Source organism: Psammomys obesus, unplaced genomic scaffold (assembly GCF_907164565.1).
Source record: "Psammomys obesus unplaced genomic scaffold, mPsaObe1.curated_primary_1811, whole genome shotgun sequence".
NCBI classification, from domain to species: Eukaryota; Metazoa; Chordata; class Mammalia; order Rodentia; family Muridae; genus Psammomys; species Psammomys obesus.
In genome coordinates, this window is record NW_026587216.1 from 30,592,799 (window position 1) to 30,603,408 (window position 10,610).

Consider the following 10,610-nt stretch of genomic DNA (forward strand, 5'->3'; position numbering starts at 1 on the left):
ATAAATAAATAAATAAATAAATAAATAAATAAATAAATAAATAAATAGAGTCTCCTGAGAAGAAATGGAAACTCATGGTGTTGTGTGGGAAAGACTTAGCTCTAAGGGTGTCTTAATCCATGCACTCATTAAGAAGCACTCTGTGAAATGGGCATTCTTGAACTTTTCCATGAGCAAGCTACAGGCTGCCTTGGTGTCATGCTACACAGATGCTTTCATGTTAAAGTACAGGTGCCTATGATCATGCTTTCCAGTATAGGCACCTATGATCACACTACACATATACTTTCATGTTTATGCCCAGGTGCCCTGATAATGCTACACCCATGATTTCAAGTTCATGCCCAGATGCCTATGATGATTCAAACATGTGCTTTCATGCTTCATCTCAGATGCCTTTGCTAACACTACACACATGCTTTCATGTTCATGTCTAGGAACCTCTGGGACCGGACCATGCTACACTCATTCTTTCATGTTCATACTCATGTCTAGGACCATGATTTCACACATGCATTCCAATGTAACCTCATTTTCCTGTACACTATAAATTGAACAGTTACAGGTAATCTTGTGTGTGGTAGTTTTTACTTTAAATAGCTGGTGTATGGTGTAAATTTTAGCCAGCACCATCATAAATATCTTTGCATTTGTTAGATATCTTTTTTATTTAATTATATATATATGTAGTTATTACAGTTTGTTTACTTTGTATCCCCTCTGCAGCCTGTTCCCTTGTCTATTCCCAGCTCTGCTGCTCACTCTCCTTTTTCTCCCCCTATACCATTTTCCTAGTTCCCTGATAGGGGAGGAGCTCCTCCCCTCCTATCTGACCCTAGTTTGCCAGGTCTCATCAAGACTGGCTGCATCATCTTCATCTGTGTTGTACCAAGGCTGAACCCACGAGGGAGGGGAGGTGATCAAAGAGCTGGCGACTCAGTCCATGTCTGAGACAGGCTCTGTACCTCTTACTAGCAAACCCACTTGGAAACTGAGCAGCCAATGGGCTTCCTTTGAACAGGGGGTCTAAGTCCTTTCCATGCATGGTCCCTAATTGGAGTATCAGTTCCTGCAGGCCCCCCAATCTCAGGTTCACCTATAGAACAATTGCATCCAATTTATCACTGGAGTCCGGCAAATTGATTCATTAAGCCCTCCAGATTACTTTGGTGTTGTTAATGTCTGAAAATACTGCTTTGGATCAGACCCTGGCCTAGGGTTAATGTTTGATGATTTGGAATACTGTATGCTCACAAAAATCAGTTTCAGAACTAGCAGTAAGATAGGGTCTTGTGAGAGAATTATGAAAAAGAACATCTTGTCTGTGAGAGATGAATTGAAGGGGATACTTCTTGACAAATCTTTTTAGTGTTTTTATTTTAAAAATATTATTATAACACATGTTTAAAGCAGGTAGAAGTTCACTCGGAGCTAAGATTCTGCTTTATCATAAGCTGGTCTTTTGGATTAGATTTTCTTCTCCTTTTAGCTCAAGGGGAGTGCAAAAAAACACTTTTCATTTTTATTACTAAAAAAAGGCACAGCATGATGGGACACATACAGTTAGCATAAGCAAATATAATTACATTAAGTAAATATAGCTCCCATTATATTTTTTATTAATTAATTCATTTCACATCTCAGTCATAGGCCCCTCCCTTCTCTTCTCCTATTCCCACCCTCTTTTTTTTTTTTCTCAGTGGGGTTTTATTTTTTTTTCTTATCAGTTACATTTTATTAACTCTATATCCCAGCCGTGTCCTGATCCCTCATTCCCTCCCAGTCCCTCCCTCCCTCCCTCATCTCCAACGTGCCCCTTGCCAAGTCCACTAATAGGGGGGACCTCCTCCCCATTCATCTGATCCTGTTTTATCAGGTATCTTCAGGACTGGCTGCAAAGCTCTCCTCTGTGGCCTAACAGGACTGCTCCTCCCTTGGGGGGTGGGGAGGCCAAAGAGCCAGTCATTGAGTTCCTGTTAGAAATAGTCCTTGTTCCCCTCACTATAGGAAACCAATTGATTACTGAGCTACCACAGGCTACATCTGAGCAGAGGTTCTAGGTTACATTCATACATGGTCCTTGGTTGCAAGTCAGTCTCAGAAAATACCCTGTGCCCAGATATATTTGGTCCTTGTGGAGCTCCTATCCTTTCCTCATCAGACTAACTCCCCTTCTTTCTTATGATTCCCTGTACTCTGCCAAAGGTTTGGTCATGAGTCTTTGCTTTGAAAACACTGCTAGTTAGAGTCTTTCAAATGCTCTCAGTAGACTCCTGTCATATGTTCAATGCGCATCCCATCTGTCTTTCTAAACGAGGATTGATAATCTTACCCCATGTCCGCTCTCTTGATTATCTTTTTTAGGTGTATAGATTTCATTATGTTTATCATATCTTATAGGTCTATATAAGTGAGTATATACCGTGTTTGTCTTTCTCCTTCTGGGATATTTCACTCAGGATGATCTTTTCTAGAACCCACCATTTGCCTGCAAATTTCATGATTTCCTCCTTTTTGACTGCTGAGTAGTATTCCATTGTGTAAAAATACCACAATTTCTGTACCCATTCCTCCATTGAGGGACATCTGGGTTGTTTCCAAGTTCTGGCTATTAAAAATAATGCTGCTATAAACATGGTTGAGCAAATATCCCTTTTGTGTACTTGAGCAAAGTTTGGGTATATACCTAGCAGTGGTATAGCTGGGTCTTGAGGAAGCACTATTCCTAATTGTCTTAGAAAGCGCCAGATAGATTTCCAGAGTGGTTGTACTAGTTTACATTCCCACCAGCAGTGGAGGAGGGTTCCCCTTTCTCCACAACCTCTCCAGCATGTGTTGTCCCTTGAGTTTTTCATCTTGGCCATTCTGATGGGTGTAAGGTGATATCTCAGGGTCGTTTTGACTTGCATTTCCCTGATGGCTAATGAGGATGAGCATTTCTTTAAGTGTTTCTCTGCCATTTGATATTCCTCTGTCGAGAATTCTCTGTTTAGCTCTGCTCCCCATTTTTTAATTGTATCCCCACCCTCTTACCCATATCCCCTTGTCCCTATTCCTCAGAATAGTGGAGCCCCTATGCAGATATCCCAGCTCATCTATTTTTTGAGGATTGAGTTCATCTTCCTCTCCAGGGGCCTGGATATGATCCTTAACATGTACTTTCATGTTCCAGCTCAGATGGTAGGAGAGTTCCATCAGGGGAAGTGATCAAAAGAGCAGACAACATAGTCCCTGTCAGAGATGTCCGCCACTCCCCTAACTAGAGGGCCCACATGAGGCCTAAGATGGCCATCGGGCTTATCTTCTTGGGGGTCTGTGCATTGTAGTATGTCTATCTTGAACTATATGACTATAAGTTTATAAGTGAGTTTATAAGTGAGTATATGCCATGTGTGTCTTTGGGGGTCTGTGGTACCCCACTCAGGATGCTCTTTTCATGTTCAGTCCAATTCCTTGAAAATTTCCTGATGTCCTTGTTTTTAATGGCTAAGTAGTATTCTATTGTGTAAACGTACCAGTTTCTTTATCCATTCTTCGGTTGAGGGACATCTGGGTTGTTGCCAGTTTCTGGCTATTATGAATAAAGCTGCAATGAACACGGTTGAGCAAAAGTCCTTGTTGTATAGCTGAGCATCTTTATGATATATGGCCAGGAGTGGTATAGCTGGGTCTTGAAGTAGAGCTATTTCCAGTTTTCTGAGAAAGCGCCAGACTGAATTCCAAATGATTGTCCATGTGTGCACTCCCACCAGCAGTGGTGAAGGGTCCTCTCTCTCCACATCCTCTCCAGCATGTGTTGTCATTTGAGTTTTTCATCTCAGCCACTCTGACAGGTGTAAGATGGAATCTCAGAGTAGTTTTGATTTGCATTTCTCTGATGACTATGGACTTTGAGCATTTCTTTAAGTACTTCTCCACCATTAGAGATTCCTCTGTTGAGAATTCCCTGTTTAGCTCTGTATTCCTTTTTGTTGTTGTTGTTGTTGTTGTTCTCAGCTTGATTTCTCTTTTTTTATTAATGTTAATTTTTATTATTTTTTCACAATTTATTCATTGCATATCCCAATTGAAGCTCCTTCGTTCAACTCCCCCCCCCAATGCCACCCTCCGTCCCTCTTCCCCCTATCCCCTTCCCCTAGTCCACTGAAAGTGGGAGTCCTCCACCACTGTTCTCTGCCCTTAGCTTGTTAAGTCTCATCAGTCTGCCTGGATACCATTCTTAATTGGATAATTTGCTTTGCTGCTGTTTAATTTCTTGAGTTCTTTATATATTCTACATGTTTGCCCTTTGTCAGATGTAGGATTGGTGAAGATCTTTTCCTAATCAGTAGACTGTCCTTTCATTCTATTGATAGTGTACTTTGCTTTACAGAGCTTTTCAGTTTCAAAAGGTCCCATTTATTAATTGTAGATCTTAGAGCCTGAACGGTTGTTGTGCTGTTCAGGAAGATGTCTCCTGTGCTGATGAGTTCAAGGCTCTTACAGACTTTGTCCTCTAGCAGATTTAGTGTGTCTGGTTTTATGTTGTGATCTTTGATCCACTTGGACTTGAGTTTTATGCAGGGCAATAAATATGGGTCTATTTGCATTTTCACTTGTAGACATCTAGTTATACCAGTACTAGTTGTCGAAGATGCTGTCTTTTTTCCATTCTATGATTCTGGTTCCTTTGTCAAAAATCAGATGTACATGGGTGTGTGTGTTTGTTTCTTGGTCTTCAATTTGATTTCATTGATCCACCAACCTATTTCTATGTCTGCTCCATGCAGTTTTTATTACTATTGCTCTGTAGTTTTGCTTGAGGTCAGGTATGGAGATAACTCCAGAAGTTCTATCATTATATATGATGGTTTTCACTATTCGTTTTTTTGTTGTTGTTTCCATATGAAGTTTAGAATTGCTATTGCAAGGTCTGTGAAAAATTGTGTTGGTATTTTGATGGACATTGCATTGAACCTGTAGATTGCCTTTAGTAAGAGTCCCATTTTTAATATGTTAATCCCACCAATCCATGTGCATGGATGTTCTTTTAATCTTCTGGTATCATCTTCAGGTTCTTTCTTCAGAGACTTGAAGTTCTTGTAATGCAGGTCTTTCACTTCCTTGGTTAGAGTTACCCCTAGATACTTTATACTTTTTGTTGCTATTGTAAAGGGTGTAGTTTCCTTAATTTCTTTCTCAACTTGTTTATCATTTGTATATAAGAGGGTTCCTGATGTTTTTTTAAATTAATCTTGCTGAAGAAGTTTATCAGCTAAAGGAGTTCTCTGGTGTTATTTTGGGGGCTGCTTATGTATACTATCATATCATCTGCAAATAGAGATATTTTAACATCTCGGTCTCCGTTTGGATCCCTTTGATCTCCTGGGACTCAGATTTGTCTGGGCTCTGCATTCTTAGATCTGGGATCTGTATGATTTTATTGTCCACCTGGTCCCACTGTGGTCTCCACAGTGAGACCAGCAGAACCATGATTTGGAGGTTGGGATGCTGTCCCAGGAATCCAGATGCTGCCCTCAGAAGTGTGGGAGGGATCCAATGTCTGGCTTTTGCAGCGGATGGTCCCTGGACCTGGTGCTTACACTCTCTTGAGTAAGCAAAAATGGCGGGGGCTCACAGTTTGTGACCCCTGGGCCCAGGAGATGGCCATGCGGGGTTGCAGGAAGGAGTCCTGGATCTGATCATCCCCAACTCCTGGGATGTCCCCTCCAGTCCTGGAAGCACCAAAGTTGGTGTTTTGGATCCAGCTGCCTGTTTACTCACTGATTTTCCCATGTCTGATCTTCTGCCCCTTAGATACGGTACACACTGGCTGCGCCATCTTGGAAACTCCGCAAGTTATATCTTATAATATTTGATCAAGGGAACAGAGCCAAGAGTATTCTTCCCAGGCCCTTGCCTGCTCACTGAGTTCATGTAGCTATGGCAGCACATTCCTTTCGTGCTTTGCTTTCAAGTGCATTTGCTTGTCATAGTTTACGCAATTCTTTCCAGAAGGATACCTTGTGGGAAGAGCATTCTGCATGCTAACCCATTCACTGTTCAAAATAATTTCAAAGCTTTCCTACACAGGCTCCTAGAGTTCCCCTTTTTATTTTGCAGAAGGTTAGAGAAATAACCATATGTATAAACAGGTGTAATTAGATTTAGCACTAAATTTTGCATGCAATGAACAATTATTGGTAGCCACATACTAACAATACTAATAATACTAATAATTCTTCCACAAAAGGCATCATCCATGTGAGCCAAAAATTTTATGCATGCATACAAGACACAATTGATCTTGTATGTTATAAGTGAAATCTGAGATATTAAAGGAGTACATGTCAGGAAGTTATCTTTTTAGCAGTAAATAATCAAATGCGACTTGATTTTAGATGATTGCCCCTCTTCTTTTCTTTTCTTTGTAACTAAATAGTAAGATTTTACCTATTATTGTCTCAGTAATGTTATTTTTTAAAAACAAAATGGATTTTAATGAGATTAAAAAAATCACATTTAAGTTGGATGGAAAAACCAACAGAAGGAAAAAAGGTCCAAGAGAATGCAAATAAGAAATTAAGACCCACTCGTTCATGAATTCAGGATTCCCTTAACCAAACTTAAAGGTATAAAATACACACAGAGGATATGGTGCAGACCCATGTAAGATCCGTGCTTGCTGCTTCAGTCTCTGTGAGTTCATAGGAGCTTTTCTTGTTTGATTTGAAGGGTCTTGTTCTGGACTCTTGCATGCACTACAGCTCCCACATTTCTTCCACCTCCATACCAAAAGATACAAGAACACAGGATAAAAGGAGGGGACGAGGGAGGGGCTAGAGTTGGGAAACAAAGTGACTAAGTTGTAATAACTTAAAAAAAAAGTTCTGGAGAGGACAGGAACTCCACAAGGAGAGCAACAGAACCAAAAAAATCTGAGCACAGGGGTCTTTCCTGAGACTGATACTCCAACCAAGGACTATGCATGGAGATAACCTAAGTACCCTGCACAGATGTAGCCCATGGCAATTCAGTATCCAAGTGGGTTCCATTGTAATAGGAACAGGGACTGTCTCTGATATGAACTGATTGGCTTGCTTATTAATTACCTCCCCCTGAGGGGGAAGCAATATTACCAGGCCACAGAAGAAGACAATGCAGCCACTCCTGATGAGATCTAATTGACTAGGATCAGAAGGAAGGAAAAAAAACCTCCCCTATCAGTGGACTTAGGGAGAGGCAAGCATGCAGAGGGTGGAGAAAGGGAGGGATTGGGATGGGAGGAGGGAGAGAACCACAGGGGGGATACAAAATGAATAAAGAGCAATTAATAAAGAATTAAAAAAAAAGAAATGTAAAAAAAAAGTTCTACGTAGACACCAGCTCTACTTCTCAATTTTCAATGAGTTGTGTAGGTGTTGTCTTCAACAGTGATGCCTTCCTGACAGTTTGTGGAGAGCAATCTATTGACTCAGCCACAGCCTGTGTTGTTGAGTAATGCCATGAATGCCCTTCATGTTGGCCAAATGCCCTTCGGCCAACAACTCAATTGGATTTAACCTAGTGACAGTGCTGGAAGCTTCACTTGGTGACAAGAGATGGCCAACTGAAACTCTTTCCTTCATTATGTGGAGATTTCATTAGGACTGCTTTCATGCACTTCAGGATACTTTCACTGCACTAGATTTCCTACTGCCCCTTAAATACTCCTCAATTTTAGCTGCCTCTACCCAGATTTCCTCACCTAGCCACAATTCCCCTCCAATACCCCAAGTGATTCTTCCATTCCTATGCCATGCTTGGCTCCAGTCCACCCATAAAATCTATTGTACTTTCTCCTCCCAGGGCTATCTATGTGCTCACTTCCCTATTCCTTTCCTCTATTCTAACTTCTTTGGGTCTACAGATTGTAACTTTGTTATCATTGATTTAATAGCTAATATTCATATAAGTGAATACATAGCACATTTGTTATTCTGGGTTTGGGCTACCTTAAAAAAGATGATTTTCCCTAGTTCCATCCATTTACCTGAAAATTTAGTGTCATTTTGTTGAAGAGCTTAGTAATACTCCGTTATATAAATTTACATTTCTTTAAAATTTAATTTATTTTTTATTGATTACAGTGTGTTCACTTTGTATTCCAGCTATAGCCCCTCCATCATCCCCTCCCAATCCCACCGTCCCTCCCTGTTCTCCTTCCATTCCCCTCCCCAAGACCACTGATAGGGGAAGTCCTCCTCCCCTTCCATTTGACCCTAGCCTATCAGGTCTCCTCTGTGGCCTGGTGCGGCTGCTAGCTTTTCAGGAGGAGGTGATCAAAGAACCAGGCACTGAGTTCATGTCAGAGACAGTCCCTGTTTCCATTACTAGGGAACTCACTTAGACACTTATCTATTCTTTTGTTAAGGAATTTTGGTTACTTCCATTTTCTGGCTGTTATGAATATAACAACAGTGAACATGTTTGATCAAGTGTCCTTGTGGTAGAATGAAGCAACCGTTTGGTATATGCTCAATACTTGTATAGGTGTGTATAAAGAGAGATTGATTTTTGTCATTCTGAGCAAGTGCCACACTTATTTCCATAGCAGCTGTACAAGTATACTTTGCTGAGGAGAGAACAGTACTATCTCACTGAAGAATCTGCTTAAACAAGTTATATCACTAGGAAATATTGGAGGCACCAATACAAATATTAAAAGATACACTGAATAATAAAAGATAGCCTGTGATGAATACATTTTAATTTATATGTTGATATTGGGACATATTACTAAATAAGATTAACTTTTATATTTAAAATACATAATTTATTCACTTGAATGCAAAGGTTAAATTTTTTGACTTACATGTTTTTCTCTCCTTTTAGGCTGTACTTTGGAGGTATAAATTTTCTCAACTTAAAGGCTCATCAGATGACGGCAAAAGCAAAATCAAATTTTTGTTTCAGAATCCAGATACTAAGCAGATTGAAGCAAAGGTAAAAACAAGAAACCCATCACGTAATACATCTCCAAGTTCATCAGTGCCACTAAGACACAATGAGGAGAAAGTTTAGGACCAATTAACACAAATGTTCTTTCTTACTTTGAAATAGCCCAGTGAATATCAAATATTTTTACTTTAAGGCTATAGCAACAGATTTTCAGTGAAAGGCATCATTGCAGATAAATTACACAATGAACTGATTCCATCTTCCGATACCTTCAATTTCTTTTTCTTAGTCTTGTATGAACTACAATTGTATGGGACTAAAACAACATGCTAAGAGTTGAGAGGGTCACATAAAAATTTCTTCATTAAAATTATTATTTTTAAAAAAGCTAGTTGCTTCATAGTAATCCATTAATCCTTAAATATTATTGCAAATTTCCAAAGAAAATGTTTTTAAACAAATCTCGAGTAATTGCTATGTAATTATGAGTTAAAGAAGATGAATTAGTCGATGCTTTTTCACATTGTTTTATTTAATTTTTGGTATTCTGGAATATGTTAGCTATGTTGTTAATTCAATAGGAAGTTTAAACACTTATAAGTATTTGTCCTTGCAAAAATTTAAACTCTAATTTATTTCTATTACCTATTATAAAATCTACAGTAAAACTGTGAGTTTAAATAAATCATCAGAATACTTTTCTTCAGGAGTGGTATAGCTGGATCTTGAGGATGCACTATTCCTAATTGTCTGAGAAAATAACAGATTGATTTCCAAAGTGGTTGTACAAGTTTACATTCCCACCAACAGTGGAGGGGGTTCCCCGTTCTCCACATCCTCTCTAGCACCTGTTGGCACCTGAGTTTTTGATCTTAGCCATTCTGATTGGTATAAGGTGAAATCTCAGGGTCTTTTTTAATTGCATTTCCCTTATGACTAAGGACGTTGAGCATTTCTTTAAGTGTTTCTCTGCCATTCTATATTCCTCTACAGAGAATTCTGTTTAGTTCTGTACCCCACTTTTTAATTGGATTACTTGGTTTGTTGGAGTTTAACTCCTTGAATTCTTTATATATTCTGAATATTAGCCCTATGTCAGATGTAGGGTAGGTGAATATCTCTTCCCAGTCTGCAGGCTGTCTTTTTGTTGTTGTTGACAGTGTCCTTTGCTTTACAGAAGCTTTTTCATTTCATGAGGCCCTATTTTTTGATTGTTGATCTTAGAGCCTCTGCTGTTTGTGTTCAGTTCAGTAAGTTGTTTTCTTTGCCAATGAGGTCAAGACTCTTCCCTACTTTTTCTTCTAACAGGTTTAGTGTGTCTGATTTTATGTTGAGGTGTTTGATCCACTTGAACTTTTGGTTTGTACAAGGTGATAAATATGGATCTATTTGCATTTTTTCACATGTAGACATCCAGTTAGACCAGTCACTTCAGACCAATCTCTTATTTTTATTTCATTTATTATTAGTTTTGTTTTCATTTTTGAGACAAGGTTTTTCTGTGTAGCCTTGGGTGTCCTGGACTTTAGAGACAAAGCTGGCTTCAAACTCATAGTGATATTCCTGCTTCTGAACCCCCTGTGTGAATGCTGTGATTACAGACATGTGCCACCACACCGATCTTTGAAGTGGCTTTTTAAAGTCATTTATTTATTTATTTATTTATTTATTTATTTATTTATTTATTTATT

At 39.2% G+C, this 10,610-nt stretch overlaps 1 protein-coding gene across 3 annotated transcripts in view; it reads left to right on the forward strand.

Annotated features, from left to right (window-relative positions):
* The window catches only part of Sntg1 (syntrophin gamma 1), a 624,894-nt gene that overhangs the window by 602,445 nt on the left and 11,839 nt on the right, over window positions 1–10,610 (forward strand). For all 3 annotated transcript variants that reach the window (XM_055603535.1, XM_055603536.1, XM_055603537.1), the window contains one exon: window positions 8,854–8,964. In XM_055603535.1, coding sequence (XP_055459510.1) covers window positions 8,854–8,964 — 111 coding nt within the window. The remainder of the gene's footprint in view (window positions 1–8,853; window positions 8,965–10,610) is intronic.